At 64.1% G+C, this 17,054-nt stretch overlaps 3 protein-coding genes across 7 annotated transcripts in view; 2 read left to right on the forward strand and 1 right to left on the reverse strand.

Annotated features, from left to right (window-relative positions):
- Window positions 1-17: 17 nt before the first annotated feature.
- SGSH (N-sulfoglucosamine sulfohydrolase) lies at window positions 18-3,793 on the reverse strand. Its single transcript, XM_058852660.1, has 7 exons — window positions 3,703-3,793; window positions 3,341-3,501; window positions 3,108-3,213; window positions 2,290-2,440; window positions 1,517-1,618; window positions 1,004-1,368; window positions 18-759 (listed from the first exon to the last, which is right to left on the reverse strand). Exons 1-7 carry the CDS (start codon window positions 3,791-3,793, stop codon window positions 200-202), a joined length of 1,536 nt encoding a protein of 511 aa, XP_058708643.1. The 3' UTR covers window positions 18-199.
- On the forward strand, window positions 3,777-11,223 carry SLC26A11 (solute carrier family 26 member 11). 4 transcript variants are annotated; one of them, XM_058852329.1, is made up of 17 exons: window positions 3,777-4,466; window positions 4,692-4,884; window positions 5,050-5,135; window positions 5,318-5,398; window positions 5,732-5,811; window positions 6,011-6,153; window positions 6,314-6,489; window positions 6,575-6,647; window positions 6,963-7,013; window positions 7,314-7,374; window positions 7,688-7,743; window positions 7,953-8,093; window positions 8,740-8,867; window positions 9,130-9,229; window positions 9,412-9,548; window positions 9,744-9,816; window positions 10,517-11,223. In XM_058852329.1, the coding sequence occupies exons 1-17, from the start codon at window positions 3,792-3,794 to the stop codon at window positions 10,597-10,599; spliced, it is 2,337 nt and encodes a 778-aa protein (XP_058708312.1). In that variant the 5' UTR covers window positions 3,777-3,791; the 3' UTR covers window positions 10,600-11,223. The 4 variants fall into 4 exon arrangements, with proteins under 4 accessions (XP_058708312.1, XP_058708313.1, XP_058708314.1 ...); XM_058852330.1 differs by having other exon boundaries at window positions 9,415-9,548; XM_058852331.1 differs by lacking the exon at window positions 5,318-5,398.
- Window positions 11,224-11,891: 668 nt separating this feature from the next.
- Window positions 11,892-17,054, forward strand: part of RNF213 (ring finger protein 213) — a 44,361-nt gene continuing 39,198 nt past the window's right edge. The window contains exons 1-3 of one of the 2 annotated variants that reach the window (XM_058852354.1): window positions 11,892-12,012; window positions 14,992-15,288; window positions 15,699-16,649. In XM_058852354.1, coding sequence (XP_058708337.1) covers window positions 15,103-15,288; window positions 15,699-16,649 — 1,137 coding nt within the window. In that variant the 5' untranslated portion in view covers window positions 11,892-12,012; window positions 14,992-15,102. The remainder of the gene's footprint in view (window positions 12,013-14,991; window positions 15,289-15,698; window positions 16,650-17,054) is intronic. The other variant, XM_058852355.1, reaches the window with a different exon arrangement.

Raw genomic sequence — 17,054 nt, forward strand, 5'->3', positions numbered from 1 at the left:
TCAAGGCCCCGGGAATCCCTCGGTGCAGCACAGGGGGCAGAGCCTCGCGGTGTCACCCGGGGTTTGGGACCAGCCCATCCGTGACACCGCCCCGAGCCCTGGCGCCCCAGGGGAGCACAGGACTGTCCCAGGGCACGGGTGGCACTCACAGCTCGGGTGGCACTCACAGCTCGGGTGGCACTCACAGCTCGGGTGGCACTCACAGCTCGTTGTGCAGCGGCCGGCACTGCGGGCTCAGTTTCTCCTCCAGGACGGCGTCGGGGGCGCACACCCAGGGGTCCCCCGTGTCCCACTGCCACTCCAGGAGCCGCGCTCGGAGCAGCTGGAAGAGCTCGGCGTAGCGGGGGTCGGGGGCCAGGTTCTGGCTCTCGCTGGGGTCACGGCTGCAGTCGAAGAGCTCCCAGCGCTCCCGGTAGTAGTACTGGTGCAGGCTCTTGTTCCAGTGCGTCGGCTGCCCCGCCCTGCTGCGCTCGAGCAGGTCTTGGAAGGTGGGCGAGACGTACAAGTCCTGGTCGATGGGGAAGGGCATCTTGTAGTTGAGGTTGTGGATGAGGCGGAACTGCCGGTGCTGCACGGCCCGCATGGGGTAGTACATGGTCACCTCGTGGTGGCTCTGGCTGCTGAAGGCGGTGGCCCAGGGCTGCTCCGACTCCAGGGCTGGCAGGAGAGACTTTCCAGTGAGCTGCACCTGCCTCGAGCCAAAGATGCTGTAAGCAGGGTAGGGGATGGAGAACCAGTCCAGAATGGTCGGCGTCAGGTCTGGAGGGGAGAAAAAGGGTGAGAGGAGGGACAGGCACTGTGGGAGGAAACTCAGCCCCAGAGAGGGGCAGAAAGGTCCCTGGGGCTGGTGTCCCTGCAGGGGACCCAGTTCTGTCCTCCCCCCGCTCCCTCCCCTGCACTGGCCCTGCCAATGCCGAGGGCTCAGGGCCAGCCCCAGGGACAGGACGGGGAGCAGCCCACCCTGCCAGGCACAGCTGTGCTGCCCCCCTCGCTCAGCTCTTACCCAGGAGGGTGGCAAAGGCCAGGCTGACCTGTCCCCAGCGCTGGGGGTGCTCGGGGGAGGAGAGCAGCAGCGGCTCGGCGCTGCCCGAGCGGTACAGGTTGGTCCTGCCGCCAGGGAAGGGGATGCCGTTGTCGGAGGTGTAGATCACCAGGGTGCTGTTGAGGAAGCCGGCGTGGCGCAGCTCCTGCAGCACCAGCCCGATCCCTGTGGACAGGGGGGCAGAGCTCAGGGGCAGGGAGGGGCTGCAGAGCTCGCCAGCCCCAGCCTGGCCCACGGCTCCCACCTTGGTCCATGCGGCCGATGGTCGTGTACTGCGCAGCCAGGTCTGCCCGGGCAGCCGGCGTGTCCGGGACAAAGGCAGGGACCTAAACCAAACCAGGGAAAGGGGAACGTGGCTGACACTGTGACAAGTGACAAGTGACAAGTGACAAGGTGGGGGCCAGCCCAGGCTCCATCAGAGGCTGCCATCACGTGCAGCCCCACAGAGCCCCACACACCCCCACAGGTTCTCACCTGCACTTGTTCTGGGTGGTAAATCTGTGGTTTCCAGTCAGGGATCCAGCCCATGCCGCTCTCGCCATTGCCAAACTTCTCACAGAAAGCCCCGTACTGGGGCTGGGAGTGCCCGCAGCGGTGGGGGTCATGGAATGCAACATAGAGGAAGAAAGGCCTAGGGATGGAAAGGGGGATGTGGAGCTGGTGAAGCAAAGGACTGCCCAGAGACCTTCCTGACCACGGCGAGATGGGGTCAGCAGGACTCCCCCCACCTAATCTGGATACAAGGTGACCCAGTATGGATGCTAACTATGAAGCAGGGAGCACAGTGCCTGTGGAAAAGCAGGCTGCATAACTCTCTCAGTCTCGCCTGAGAAAGTGCCCTGGGAAATCATAAAGAGGAATTAAAACAATCCTCAGAGATAGAGGACAGCCTTGCAGGTGCTGTTTGTCAGTTTCTTGTTTTCTTGCAAGAGAAGGTGGAGGGGTGGGGTACCCCACTGACCAATGATGGTGATGTGTTAGTTTACTAGCCAATAAGAGTTTTACTTTTCTCTACTTTCATGTATCAATCTATAAAAGAAGATCTGAAGAAATAAACGAGATAGGAACTCTCCTGTTCGACTCACAAGAGAGTCTGTGTCGTTTCTTCTCGCCATTCCCAATAGAGTGACAACCCAGGGACAGGGGGCCCCTTCCTGTTTGTGTCCAGCTGGGCCATGGGGACACATCTTCAGTGAAGCCAGCTTCCCTCCCCCCCAGCCATTCCCAGGACGAGGGGCCCCTCTCACCTCTCGTCCTGGCTCTGCAGGAACCGCCGGACGAGCGCCTTGATCCGGGTGATGTTTCTCCCAACCTGCAGGACCGAACTGTTCTCCTCTGTGTAGGCAAAGTCGAAGGGGTACACAGCCTCGGGCCCCACGTGCTTCTTCCCAATTATCCCTGCGAGAAGCAGACAGGTGCTGTGCCAGGAGCAGTGGGAGGGGGGGACGTGGCTGCTGCTGTCTCCTCTCTGTGGGGACAGCCACGGGTCCAGGCAGTGCTCCCCGGCCCACGGGCAGTTCAGCCAGCAAAGATCTGACAGTGGGGTTTGGTGCTCCCACCTATCCCAGCTCCCCAACTGTCCCAGCTCCTGTCCCAGCTCCTGTCCCAGCTCCTGTCCCAGCTCCCCACCTGTCCCAGCTCCTGTCCCAGCTCCCCACCTGTCCCAGCTCCTGTCCCAGCTCCTGTCCCAGCTCCCCACCTGTCCCAGCTCCTGTCCCAGCTCCTGTCCCAGCTCCTGTCTCAGCTCCTGTCCCAGCTCCCCACCTGTCCCAGCTCCTGTCCCAGCTCCTGTCCCAGCTCCTGTCCCAGCTCCTGTCCCAGCTCCTGTCCCAGCTCCCCAACTGTCCCAGCTCCTGTCCCAGCTCCTGTCCCAGCTCCTGTCTCAGCTCCTGTCCCAGCTCCCCACCTGTCCCAGCTCCTGTCCCAGCTCCTGTCCCAGCTCCTGTCCCAGCTCCTGTCCCAGCTCCAGTCCCAGCTCCCCACCTGTCCCAGCTCCTGTCCCAGCTCCTGTCCCAGCTCCAGTCCCAGCTCCCCACCTGTCCCAGCTCCTGTCCCAGCTCCCCACCTGTCCGGACTCCTGCCTGGCTGAGCAGCTGGGGCAGGCTCCTCACGCTGTCGAAGGAGTTGAAGTGATGCACGTCCTGGTGCAGCCCGTACATCCCGTTCTGGTGCTGCAGGTGAGGGGACACAGCACGGTGGGGCCAGGGCTGCCATCCCGGCCCCGAAACGCGTCCAGCCGTGCCCGTGAGCTCTGCCGCGGGCTGGCAGCCCCGGCCCGGCACAGGCAGGTGCCCGTACCTGGGGCAAGCCGGTGAGGATGCTGGCCCGGCTCGGGGAGCAGCTGCTCACGGAGGTGAAGGCGTTCTGGAAGACCAAACCGCGCCGGGCCAGAGCGTCCAGGTTGGGGGTCCGGATGGCCGAGTTGTTGTAGGCGCCGCTCTCAAAGCCGGCATCATCGGCTGCGGGACGGGCGCGGGGTCAGCCCGGGCTGTCCCGGACCGGGCACCGCTGGCACCGGGAGCATCCCCGGGCCGCGGGTGACCCGGGCGCTGTGCGGAGGGGATGCAGCCCCGAATGGAACCCGGGGCCGTCCCTCCGTCCCTCCCTGGCAGCCGCGGGACGCCCCCAGCCCCGGGCAGGCGGTTCCGGGCCGCACTCACCCAGGAGCAGCAGCACATTGCGGGCCGGGGCTGCGCCGCTCCGGAGCGCGCCCAGCAGCAGCAGCAGCAGCAGCAGCGCCCGGGGCCGCATGGCAGCGGAACCGGCACCGGCACCGGCACCGGCACCGGCACCGGCACCGACACCGGCACCAGCAGGAGCAGCGGGGCTCGGCGGCTCCTCCGGCCGCCCCGGCTCCTCCTCACCCCGGTCACATGAGGCGCCCCGGCCGCTCAGATCCGGTGCGGGCGGAGTCGCGGCCGGACCGGGCTGGCACCGGCGCAGCCCCGGCCCCGCGGGGTCCCGCTCCGCCTCTGTCCCGGTACCGGCACCGCAGGGTCCCGCTCCGCCTCTGTCCCGGTACCGGCCCGGGATCCCGCTCCGCCTCTGTCCCGGTACCGGCCCGGGATCCCGCTCCGCCTCTGTCCCGGTACCGGCACCGCAGGGTCCCGCTCCGCCTCTGTCCCGGTACCGGCACCGCAGGGTCCCGCTCCGCCTCTGTCCCGGTACCGGCCCGGGATCCCGCTCCGCCTCTGTCCCGGTACCGGCACCGGCACCGCGGGGTCCCGCTCCGCCTCTGTCCCGGTACCGGCCCGGGGTCCCGGCCATGCCCGGCTCCCGCTGCCCGGTGCTGCCGGTGCTGCGCTGGCTCCCGCGGTATTCCCGGGCCTGGCTGCCGCTGGACGTGCTGGCGGGGCTGGCCGTGGGACTGACCGCCGTGCCCCAGGCGCTGGCCTACGCCGAGCTGGCCGGGCTGCCGCTGCAGGTGGGTGCCGGGGCCGGGGCTGCCGCTCCCCGAGCAGCCTGGCGGGCAGGGCTCAGCTGGGCTGGCTGACCAAGGGCTGCAGTCGCCCTTTTCCCGGGCAGGATGCCACGCGTGTGCCAGGGACCCTGGAGTGACCCGAGATCAGCCCAGCCCGCCCGGTCCGGGCGGTGTCGGGCCCCTCCCGGCTCCCAGGGCTGTGCCAGTGCCCCTTCTGTCCCCCTGCAGTACGGCCTCTATTCCTCCTTCATGGGCTGCTTCGTCTACTGCATCCTGGGCACGGCCAAGGACGTGACGCTGGGTCCCACGGCCATCATGTCCCTGCTGGTCTCCTCATACGCCTTCCACGAGCCCGTCCATGCCGTTCTCCTCGCCTTCCTCTCTGGCTGCATTCAGCTGGCCATGGGGCTCCTGCACCTCGGTGAGATGCTCTTGCCATGCACAGATGTCTTTAGGATATTGCTGTAGCTGTTCCTTCCTCCCCTCTGCTGTCCGGGACACTGGGATTGTTCTGCTGATGCTTGTGGCAGCTGTCTGTGCACACACTGGGGTCGGGAGCGTGCTCACTGCCTCCCGTCCCCTGCAGGATTCCTTCTGGATTTCATTTCCTGCCCTGTCATTAAAGGGTTTACATCAGCTGCTTCCGTCACCATTAGCTTCAACCAGATCAAGGTAGGATCCCTGTCCCGGGTGCCTCACCAGCTCTGTCCTGGTGCTGTGGAACTGGGGCATTCAGCCCCGGGCTGGGCGATGTGCTTGGTGCTGTCACGGAACCCCCGCCCGTGGTTCTGCTGGGTCCCTGGGCGCTCTGCTGTGAGCACACCGAGCTGAACACACCCTCTGCCGGTGACCAGCTGCTGGCACCCGGGACACCGGCAAAACCAGGATATTGTCTTTGGTCACTCGCAGGAGGCACTGGGTGGTTCCCTGGCACGGTGGGTCCGCAGATTTGGAAACTGGGGGAGGGTTTTGCAGCCCCAGCAGCCCCTCGCTGGCCCCTCAGGGACCTGAGGCTCTGCTGGGCTGCCACACTTCCTTTGTGGTTAACCCAAATCAGAGCCTCTGCCGGCAGCTCCGGGCCGCTGTTGGCTGATGTTGGCTGATGTTGGCTGATGTTGGCTGATGTCGGCTGATGTTGGCTGATGTTGGCTGATGTTGCCTGATGTCAGCCGATGTTGGCTGATGTCGGCTGATGTTGGCTGATGGCTGTGGTCACGGGGCTGGCCAGGCTGTGCCAGGCTGTCACCACACTTGCTGTTCCTGCACAGAACATCCTGGGGCTGCAGGGGATCCCGAGGCAGTTCTTCCTGCAGGTCTATGAGACGCTGCGGAGGATCGGGGAGACCAGGTCAGCACCGTCCCCGCCCTGCTCCCTCCCCTGCTGCTGCCTGGGCTCTGCCGCTTCGCTCCCCGTCTCTGGTCACGCCTTGGAGCGATTTCTCATCTCTGCCCAGCGCTGTGACACAACCCCTCCTGCCCTGGGGCTTTGTGGGAGCTCTCCCCGTGCCCACAGCGTGTTTGGGGTGGCACTGCCGTGCCTCTTGCAGGGCTGGGGACGCTGTGCTGGGGCTGAGCTGCCTGGCTGCGCTGGCAGGGCTCCGGGCCATGAAGAACCACCTGCCTCGAGCCTCCCCTGCAGGGCCACTGGCTGTCAGGATCAGCTCCCTGATTGTGTGGATCTGTGCCACAGGTGTGTCAGCTGTCCCCTGGGGCAGGGGACAAAGCCCCAAGGGTCCTGTGCCCTTCCTGAGGTTCAGGAGTCCTCAGCAGCTCGGATCCCCATCCCCTGCCCCCCTCCCGCTGCCCTGGGCTCCGGGCAGGTTTCAGTGTCGCTCTCTCCCCTCTGGCAGCTCGCAATGCTCTCGTTGTCCTGTTTGCTGGCCTGGTGGCTTACTCCTTCCAGGTGATGGGCTCCCAGCCCTTCCTGCTCACCGGCAGCATCCCGCAGGGCCTCCCCGCCTTCCGGCCGCCACGCTTCTCCCTGGCAGCGCCCAACGGCACCGTCCCCTTCCAGAGCATGCTGCAGGTGGGTGCTGGCAGCTCCAGGGGCTGCTCTGCTCCCTACTGCCTGTGCCAGCTCCCGGCCCCCCTGACTGGATCTTCCCTCCCAGGACATGGGGGTCGGGCTGGCCGTGGTGCCGCTCATGGGGCTGCTGGAGACCGTGGCCATCGCCAAGGCTTTCGGTAGGGCTGTGCCAGGTGCTGCCCTGTGCTCACAGGGGGTCTCTGCGGGGGCTCGGGGTGCAGGGAGGGGTCTCTGAAAGGGCTTGGGGTGTTGGGGAAGGTGCTGTTCCTTTTGGGGCAGGGAGGGCTGGGGTCCTGTTCATAGCATGGGCTGGCAGGAAGGGCCCTGTGGGGTGCACAGCTGAAATTTGCCAGGAGGTGAGCGTTGTCTTGGGGTGCTCCTGCACCCAGGGGCTGCCAGGACAGGGCCCACACTGTCCCAGGCACTGTTCCGTTCTGAGGGAGCCTCAGGCCAACGCCAAAATCTCCTTTCAGCCTCACAGAATGGTTACAGGATTGACCCCAACCAGGAGCTGCTGGCTCTGGGTAAGAGCTGCTTGGTCAGGAGGTCCGGGTGGGGCTCTGGCCCCAGCACTGCCGGGTGTCCCACAGCCCCTGAGCCGTCTGGGATCCCCATCTGGGCAGTCCTGCCTCCACCTGAACTTCCCTTCCTTACCTTGCATGCTTGAACACCCCCACCCTGGGTGTTCTCACAGCTCAGGAATTTCCAGAGCTCTTGCACAGCTGGGTGGGCACTGTCCAGCCCCCGATCCGGGAAGGGAGAAGGTCATGACGGGGACACAGACACAGCAGAGCCTCCCCAGCCCCTCTCCTTCCTCTCCTCAGGCGTCGCCAATGTCCTGGGCTCCTTCGTCTCCTCGTATCCCATCACGGGCAGCTTTGGCCGGTGGGTAGAGGTGGGGAGCAGGGGAGGAGCAGGGGGGGAGTAGGGGAGGAGCAGGGGGGGAGCAGGGGGGGAACAGGGCACTCGCTGGGGCTGCGTGCTGAGGGAGCTCTGCAAGATCTTGTGTGGAAGACTGCGCTGACCCCGGTGGGTCCCTGAGCTCGTGTCCTGGTCCCCAGCAGCCCAGCTGGAAGCCAGGGGCTTGCTCATGTTGCTCCCTGACGGGGCGGGTGGTTCCCCCGGGCGGGGTCTCTGGGCAGGAGCAGCCCCGGCCCTGCACAGCCTGGGATCTGTGGGTTTTGGGTTTGCCTTGCAGGACGGCGGTGAATGCTCAGTCAGGGGTCTGCACCCCCGCGGGAGGGCTCGTCACAGGTACAGCCCTGCCCCTGCCTGTCCCTGGGCTGCTGCCCGTGCCGGGGAGCCCTGGGCACCACGGAGCCCCGGGGGTCAGGGACCCCGGTGTCGGGGATCCCCGGGTGTCAGGGATCCCCTGGGTGTCAGGAACCCCGGTGTCAGGAACCCCGGTGTCGGGGATCCCCGGGTGTCGGGGTGCCCGTGGCTCAGGGTCCCCCCTCCCGCAGGTGCCCTGGTCCTGCTGTCCCTGGCGTACTTCACCTCTCTCTTCTGTTACATCCCCAAAGCGGCGCTGGCCGCTGTCATCATCTCGGCCGTGGTGCCCATGTTCGACGCCGGCATCTTCCGCACGCTCTGGCGGGTTAAGAGTGAGGACATCGGTCGGGAACGGGCGATCCCCCTGCAAAGGAAACTCCCCAGTCCCGCCGTGCAGGAGCCGCTCCCGCAGTCACACTCGGCCCCCTGAGCTGGGGCAGAGGCTCCTGAGCTGGGACAGAGGCTCCTTCACGGCTCCCCACTCACTCAGACCAGGTTTCCTCACCAGGTTTCCCATTGCAGAGTCTCACAATCATGGTGCCATTAACTAAACAGAACAGCTCGAGTTGGGTGTTCCTGAGGAGGGATCCAGAACAAAGGAGCCTTTTATCCCTCACAGACAAGTCTGGGGGTGGTTGTCTCCTGCCGTGTCTCTGAGTGCCCCATCACTGAGTGCCCCATCACTGAGTGTCCCATCACTGTCTGAGTGTCCCATCACTCTCTCAGTGTCCCATCACTGAGTGTCCCATCACTGTCTCAGTGCCCCATCCTGTGCCTTCCCAGGTGCCTGAGACCTTTGTTATGCACAGGGTGCAGTTCACAGCCCCTCCAAGCGCCCCCACCCAGAGCTCAGCCCGCAGTTCCTCTGAGGCTGCCCCAGCCGCGGGTTCCTCCCAGCCCGGCTCTGCCCACAGAGCTGATCTGTGCCCTGTGGCAGCAGGACCAGCCACAGCCGAGCCTGCCTTGTCTCTCTTGCAGGGCTGGACCTTGTGCCCCTCTGTGTGACATTCCTGCTCTGCTTCTGGGAGGTTCAGTATGGAATCGTGGCTGGGGTGCTGGTTTCTGGGATTCTCCTGCTCTACTCCCTTGCCAGGCCCCCAATAAAGGTGACTTCACCCCTCCCCTTGGATGTGCCTGGGAGCTGGGAGGGGGCTCCCGAGGGCAGTGAGGTGTGCGGGATGCTCCTGACCTGTTCTTGCTGCCACGGGCTGTCCCTGTCCTGCTGACGCTGGGCTGCGTGCAGGAGGGTTTTCCCGAGGGATGGGGGCTCCTGTTTCCCCCAGTCCATGCAGGAGGACAGTGAGTGACACGGGCGGTGTCCCCGCCCGGGGAAGGTCACAGCTCCCTGTGTCTCCTCTCCCTGCACAGGTGTCGGAGGGGGCGGTGCTGCTGGTCCAGCCGGGGAGCAGCCTGCACTTCCCAGCCGTGGAGCACCTGCGGGACGCGGTGTGCAGCCGTGCTCTGGCAGGTCTGTCACCCTGGGGACACGGCTGTCACCTCCTGGATCACTTCTGCCCTGGGTGGCAGCTGCTGCCCGAGGACTGCGGGTGCAAGTGGTGACAGCAGAGCTGTCCCACCCTGCCCTGGCTCTGTGACCCCCGGGCTGGTCATTTCTGCACTCGTCAGGGACACGACCTTCTGCTCTTCCAGCAGCATCTCCACCACGCTCCGTCATCCTGGACTGTTGCCACATCAGCAGCGTTGATTACACGGTGGTGGTGGGGCTGGCGGAGCTGCTGCAGGAGCTGCGCAGCCACGGCCTCTCGCTGGCCTTCTGTGGCCTGAAGGTGTGTGGGGCCTCGGCCACCCCAGCCCAGGCCCAGGGTTAGGGTTAGCCTGATGGGCTCAGCCCGGCACCATCATCATCCCAAGCCTTCATCTCACAGAGCTGGAGGCTGTGGGGCGCTGGGACGGCTGGGGGCTCTGCCCTGGGGGTGGGGAAGTGGGCAGCACTCCCCCAGCCCGGGTTTCTCTGTCCTCAGGACCCTGTTCTCCAAGTCCTCCTGTCTGCAGACTTAGAAGGATTCCAGCATTTCCCCAGCTGGGAGGAGGCAGGTGAGGGCTGGGCTGCTCTCCCAGGACGGGATGAGTGTGGCTCTGGAGGATCCCCATGGGGATCTGACCTGTCCAGATGCGGAGCAGCAGTCTGGGGGCTGCAGGGGCTCCTGGCAGGGTCAGCTGGAGCCCCTCCAAAGAATTGGGTCTCCCCAGCCTTGGGGATTCAGGGTCACCTCTGCTGTTCACCCCAGCAGCAGTTCAGCACCACAGAGCCCTTCACTTCCCCTACAGAGGGGTGGGACAGAATCAGAGAACAGCTAAAACCCTTGGGCTGAGATAAAGGCAGTTTAACAGGACAGAAAAGGAAAATTATAATAATGATAAAGGAATATCCAAAGGCAGTGATGCACAGGGTGGTTGCTCACCACCCACTGAGCAATGCCCAGCCAGCCCCTGAGCAGTGGCCGTCACCCCTCGGCCAAATCCCCCCAGGGTTTCCTTCAGCACCATGCCCTGTGCTCTGCAACATCCCTCTGGGCACGGGGACAGCTCTGCTGGCTCTGCCCCCTCCCAGCTCCTGAGGAGTCCTTGGCTCAGTGTAAGCACTGCTCTGCAGCAGCTGAGCCATCAGGCTCTTATCAACAGGAGTCTCATCCTGAATCCAAACACAGCTCTGAACCAGCTCCTGGGAATAACAAACTGTCCCAGGCAGGGGCAGGACATGAGCCTGACTCTGCTCCCCCCGTTCCTGTCGCAGAGCGGAGCAGGGGAGCGGAGCTGGGGGGCAGCGGGGCAGAGCCCTTCACCAGCACTGCCGAGAGCACCGGGCTCATCCAGTGACACCAGCTTGGGCTGAACGTGCTGGGACACCCCAGGGACACCAACAATGCTCCGTGGGAGCCACCTGCCCCAGCCAGGCCTCCTGGACACCGAGAGCAGAGCCAGCCCAACCCCACACGGGCTGGGGGACAAAACTGTTCCCTGTCACAGTGACCAGTGCAAAGCCCTCCTTCCTCCAGGGAGCTGCTGCTGTTTTTTAAAGAACTGTTTTAATTCTGGACTCTTTTCATGCTCTGGGCCGCTCCAGTGATGACTCAGGGCGTGATTTCGTCAAAGTTATTTCAGGGCTGCCTGTGCTGCCCTCCATGCGGACATGGGGGCTCAGCCTCCGGCTGCTGGGAGAGGGAAAACATCTGGGGTTGTGGTCCCGACTGATTTTTATCCTTACTAATTCTTATCTTTTTTATCCTTGTCTGTGGGGTGTTGTGCCAAACCCTGTCCAGGCTCTGGGCTGGGCTGTCACCCTGGGGTGCAGCCCCTGGCCTGGGCCCTGCCGAGGGGACAGGCACGGTGGCACCGGGCTGTGCCCAGCTGTGCCATGGGGCCAGCACCTGCTGGGCAATTCAGTTCCCCTGAAGAGCCCTCGGGCGACGGTGAGGGTGTAATAAATCAGAAATTGCTAATGAGTCAGTGCGATCTCTGCCTTCCTGAGGGAAAGCTTTTTCCTTTTGTGTGGGAAGGGGAGATTATCTTCTCGGTGCTGCTGGGCATGCCGAGGAAAAGAAACCGAAAGCAGGCTGGGTGTGTGCGGGTGAGCCGGGCCCGAGGGCAGCACGGTCTGGCACAGCTCCTGCAAGGGCAGCAGAGGTGCCCGGGAGCCCCGGACCTGCCGGGAGCGCCGGTGCTGCCCTGGAGCGCTCCTCGTCCGGAGCTGCGCTGAGCTGGGAGCTCAGGGGGAAAACGGGAATGGGGGTAAAATGAGCTGGTTGTTTAGGAATGTGTGTGAGCACTGGAGGAGGTCAGGGCTGCTGGGAGAGCCTGTCTTGGGCTTGGTCCTGGCTGGATCCGGGATGGGGCACCAGCCGCGTCCCTGCTTTTGGCTGCGGAATCCGCTTTTAATTGTCGGGTCCCGCACAATGCGCCCTCCTGCAGCACAGCCGCGCTCCCCGCTGCTGCTGCCGGCTCCAGGGGGCACCTGCACCGGGCTCTTGTGTGGGGGATGCTCGGGGGGTACCGGGGGAGAGCCCTCGGGAGATGCTCGGTGGATGGGGCCGGACGGGGCGGGACCGGTCCAGAGCCGCCCGCGGGCGGTGGCCGGGACCGCGATTGGCCGGGGCGGCCCGGGGCTGGGCGGGGACCGTGACAAGAAAAACGAAAGTTGGCGGCTGGCTGGGGAAACGAAACTTGTCTGGGCAGGAGGCGGCGGGGCCGGAGGACGGGCGGGCGCTGCAGCTGCCGGTGCCCGGTCACTCGGTGAGTCGCGCTGCCGGGGCCGGCGAGAGGCGGGACGGGGCCCCGGGCCTGGGCTTGGGGAGCTCCGGTGGGGGCGGGAACAGCCACGGGACCGGGGCAGGCGGGGCTGCGGGCTCCGGGTCCCGCTGTATCCTCCCGGTGCCCCCGAAGCGCCTCGGTGCTCCCCGATTTCCCCGGTGCGCCCTGATCCCCGATCCGCTCCGAGTCCTCCGCTGCGTCCCCGGGCACTCCCATCTCCTCCCCGTTCACCCGGGACGCCCCTGCCCCGTGTGTCCCCTCGGTTCTCCCCGTGTTTCCCCTCGGTTCTCCCCGTGTGTCCCCCGGTGTCCCCCGGTGTCCCCCGGGCCCCCCCCGGGCCCTCCCGGCGACCCCCGGGACCGCGCTGGCCCCGCCCCTCACATCACATAACGGATTCATTTGCATACGGCCGCCGCCTCGCCACGCTATTGGTCCACCCACGCTGCTCATTTGCATATTGCCCGAAGGGGCGGAGAGCCGCCAATCCGCGGGGCGCGAGAGTGGCTCATTTGCATACAGGCCCCGCCCACAGGTCAGCTCCGCCCCGGGCGGGCCGGGCCGGGCAGCGACCCTTTGTGATGGCGCGGGTTCGAGCCCCGCTCCCGGCCACGGCCCGGCCCTGCTCCCGGCGGGGGAACAAAGCTCCGGGCCGCGGCCCGGCCCGGCGGAGGAGCCGGGAACGGTCCGGGAAGGGGAGCCGGACCCTCCCTGCGAGCGCGGGCCCTCAGCACAGAGGGAGCGGCCGCTTGTGTTTATTTGCCTTTAAACGCTGCGGTTCCCCCCGCGCTCCCAGCCCCGCTCCCGGCTGTCGCAGGGCACAGGGGGATGTGACACGGCTCTGGTGCCTCGCCATGTGTCGGTGTTTGTGTCTCTGCCCCGTCCCTGTGCGGCCACGCTGGGCACCAGGGCTCGGCTGGGAGGGCTGCACACTGACCTGGGGCTCTGCCCGTGGGGCTCCGCTCTGCCCGTGGAGCTCTGCCCTGCCCTGCCCTGCCCTGCCCTGCCCTGCCCTGCCCTGCCCTGCCCTGCCCTGCCCTGCCCTGCCCTGCCCTGCCCTGCCCTGCCCTGCCCCGCTCTGCCCCGCCCTGCCCTGCCCCGCTCTGCCCCGCTCTGCCCCGCTCTGCCCTGCCCTGCCCTGCCCTGCCCTGCCCTGCCCTGCCCTGCCCTGCTCTGCCCCTCCCTGCCCTCCCTGCCCCGCCCTGCCCTGCCCTGCTCTGCCCCTCCCTGCTCTGCCCTGCTCTGCCCCGCTCTGCCCCGCTCTGCCCCGCTCTGCCCTGCCCTGCCCTGCCCTGCCCTGCCCCGCTCTGCCCTGCCCTGCCCTGCCCTGCCCAGGGCTGGCCACACCGCTCTCCTCCCAATCTCCCCTCCCAGTCCCTCATCTCAGCCTCCCCTGGCATTCCTGGCCACAGAGAGTTTTCATCACTGTGCAGTGACTGTCGGGAGGCAGAAGTGATGCGCTTGGTGACACATCCTACACACGGTCTCCGCACTCCAGGCTGAGCTGGTTTCTGTTTTGCCAGTGAAGCAATGCTGGTAAAACACTGGTTGAGTCCTTCTTCACACAGAATCTCCGATTTGCAGCTTGTTAGATTTAGAACTTGCCCTGCATTGTGTTTGACAGCACACTAATTCTGCCTCTCTGAACAGAGACAGAACCAAGTACACAACACGGTTATGCTGGGGAAATGTTTCCTAATCCTTTACTTTTTTAGAACCGAACGACCTGGGCCACCAGAATGGCTTTTGGTTTGCTGTCAGAGAGAAGTGGGGTCCTAGAAAAACACAGTAAATCAGAATCCAGCTGCTGCAGTCCTGGCAGGGTCAGTTCTTAGCAAATGCTTCTGCACTCCAGCATGGCAGGGTAACAAACGTGGCATCTCCAGCTCGGAAATGCTGTAGGAAGAACATCCAGAGTAGCTGATGTTCAAAGCTGTTGCTCTCAGAACTGGGGTAGAGGCAGTGTGGAGGAACCTGTGAAACCACTGCACGAGGAGGTATCTGCTCTGCTGCTTGCCTGTGCCCAAAGCTGCCCTTCCACAGGCTTTTGAAGCATTGTGGAGATAAAAAGAGAGTTTCCTCTGCCTTCCTGGAAAGGCTTCAGCTGAGTGGGAGCAGTCACAGTGCCAGCCCAGAAGGCTGTGCCAGCTGGGACGTGCCATTGTCCTGTAACTGCTTATCCTGGGCTACTGGCACAGGCAGCTGGTTGCCAGCACTGCTGCTGCATTTGTGTCTGCAGGAGGGCCAGGGATGGAGCTGTACCTTGGTGCTCTGGTTCCTTCATTATTCTGCAGTTGGCAGGGCCTTGGGGAGGGCAGGGGGCTGTACAGGGACAGTGGTGGGGCTGCTGGGGGGAGCTGAACAGGGAACAGCTCCTGTGTGTTCATCTCCTGCCCCTGCCTGGGACAGTTTGTTGTTCCCAGGAGCTGGTTCAGAGCTGTGTTTGGATTCAGGATGAGACTCCTGTTGATAAGAGCCTGATGGCTCAGCTGCTGCAGAGCAGTGCTTACACTGAGCCAAGGACTCCTCAGGAGCTGGGAGGGGGCAGAGCCAGCAGAGCTGTCCCCGTGCCCAGAGGGATGTTGCAGAGCACAGGGCATGGTGCTGAAGGAAACCCTGGGGGGATTTGGCCGAGGGGTGACGGCCACTGCTCAGGGGCTGGCTGGGCATTGCTCAGTGGGTGGTGAGCAACCACCCTGTGCATCACTGCCTTTGGATATGCTCTCATCATTATCTCCTTTCTTTTTCTGTCCTATGAGACTGCTTTTATCTCAACCACAAGTTTTCCCTTTTTTTCTGATTCTCTCCCCCATCCAGGGGCTTGGAGTGACCAGTGCAAGGTGCCCCTTCCTGTGGCAGGGGTGGAAGGAGATGAGCTTTGATGTCCCTTCCAACCCAAACCATCCTGTGACCCCAGCAGGGGGGTGAGTTTCCAGGTTAACAATTAATTTCCCTCCATTGCAGAGAGAAGTGCAGCTCCCTCCAGCCCCTGATGCAGAGGAAGAGGTGAAGGGAGAAGTTGCTGCTGGGCCTTGTTCCACTACTGAAACAAAGGAGACAGAGGGCGAGTTGCTGATGGACAGAGCAGGAGCTCTGCCCAGCACCTCAGCCACCACACCTGGCAGTGCTGCTGGATCCCCCTCCTCTGCTGGGACACGGGAGGAGGAGGAGGGATCCTCGCTGCTGGAGAATGTCACAGCTGCAGAGGACAGCACAGAGCACGGGGCTGGTGACCCTGCTGAGGTGGCTCCTGTGAGGAAGGTGAGGCTGCTGCTGGGTGCTGGGGGGCAGCTGTGACCTGGTGGGAAGTGAGGAGCCAGGGCTGCATCCCCCACATCCCTCTGGCCACGTCGGGGAGCTGCTGCCCGGCTTCCTCCAGGAGAGCTCGCTGTGTTTGCTGAGCTGTGCTCCGGGGGAAACCACAAATTGCACAAGTCAGCTTAGACACTGCAGCGCTGCTCTGAGCAAGCCTGGAATATTAAACCTACAATGGCTCTCGAGAGTTATTGGCATTTCACTGGCTGGTCTTGTCTCCCCCCTTCCTGATGGTTTTCTCTTACCCCCGTAGCAGGAGGATGTCGGTACTTGCTGCAATGGAGGAGGTGACGAAGAGTTTCCCTTTGGCAATGAATAAACAGACATTGTGGTCTTTGTTTCTCTTTCTTTAATAGAAAAGGAAGAAGAGTAAAACAAAGAGAAATGTGTCCATCTCTGGGGAACAGAACTCTCTGCCTCCTCCAAGCACAGCACCAGTTCAAACCACAGAGTTGCCTGACACATCTGGTGTTCCTCAAGAAATCCCTCGAGAAATCCAACCCCCCGGCGCTGAGGGAGCAAAGCCGGGTGCTGATGGACTTCCTGAGCCCAGTGCAGACTCACCTGAAGGCGACAGGGATTTGGCACACCTGGGGAAGGAAGGTGGCAGCCAAAAAGCAGAGGGGCTGAGCCCTGCAGAGCAGAGCAGCACAGCCAGTGGGGCTGGCCCAGGGCACAAGGTGGGGGCTGGAACCACCCTGGGGCACGGAGAAGCAGCCAGGGGGGATGTGGAGCAGGGAGAAGCAGCCAGGGGTGATGTGGAGCACAGAGAAGCAGCCAGGGGGGATGTGGAGCACAGAGAAGCGGTCAGGGGTGATGTGGAGCACAGAGAAGCAGCCAGGGGGGATGTGGAGCAGGGAGAAGCGGTCAGGGGTGATGTGGAGCACAGAGAAGCAGCCAGGGGGGATGTGGAGCACAGAGAAGCAGCCAGGGGTGATGTGGAGCAGGGAGAAGCGGTCAGGGGTGATGTGGAGCATGGAGAAGCGGTCAGGGGGGATGTGGAGCATGGAGAGGCAGCCAGGGGGGATGTGGAGCAGGGAGAAGCGGTCAGGGGGGATGTGGAGCACAGAGAAGCAGTCAGGGGTGATGTGGAGCAGGACACTCGTGCCCCTGGCCAGCTGCCAGCAGCAGGTGCCCGGGGCAGCAGCGAGGAGCCGCTGTCAGCAGGACAGGCAGTGAGCCCCTCTGCGCTGCCTCCTGCCAAGGCAGCCCCAAAGAGCAAACCTGAGACCAAGAGCTCCCCTGGGGCCCAGAGCCCGCAGGCTGGGAAGGAGCCCAAGCAGAAAGGGAGCAGTTCCACTGTCAAGGTGAGCTCTGAGGAGTGTTCCTGTGGGCACAGCTTCCCTTTGCCACTTTGCTCGTGCTGTCGGTGAGGCTGAGGAGCAGCAGCCCAGGGACACAGGTTGAGCTGGGGAGGATTGTGGGGAGGCTTTTATTTGAGTTCTGTTCTCCTGGGTGTCAGTTCTAGCCCAGCTCTCATGGAGGGGTCGCTCAGTTGTCCCCAGGACTGGGAGGTGTGTTTATTCTCCAGCCAGCCATGCTCTCTGGAGGGCTCTGGGGTCCCCTTGAACGAGGGGATTTTGCTTTTCAGGTTTTGCTCTGTTCATGCACAGGCCTGGTGAGCTGGAAGTTGCTGTGTGTTCTCTTTCACTTTCTTTGTACTCCATCCTCTGGGACCTGGGGCTCACTGACCTGGCTGCTTGGCAGTGTGT

This window comes from Poecile atricapillus, chromosome 17, assembly GCF_030490865.1.
Source record: "Poecile atricapillus isolate bPoeAtr1 chromosome 17, bPoeAtr1.hap1, whole genome shotgun sequence".
Lineage (NCBI taxonomy): Eukaryota > Metazoa > Chordata > Aves > Passeriformes > Paridae > Poecile > Poecile atricapillus.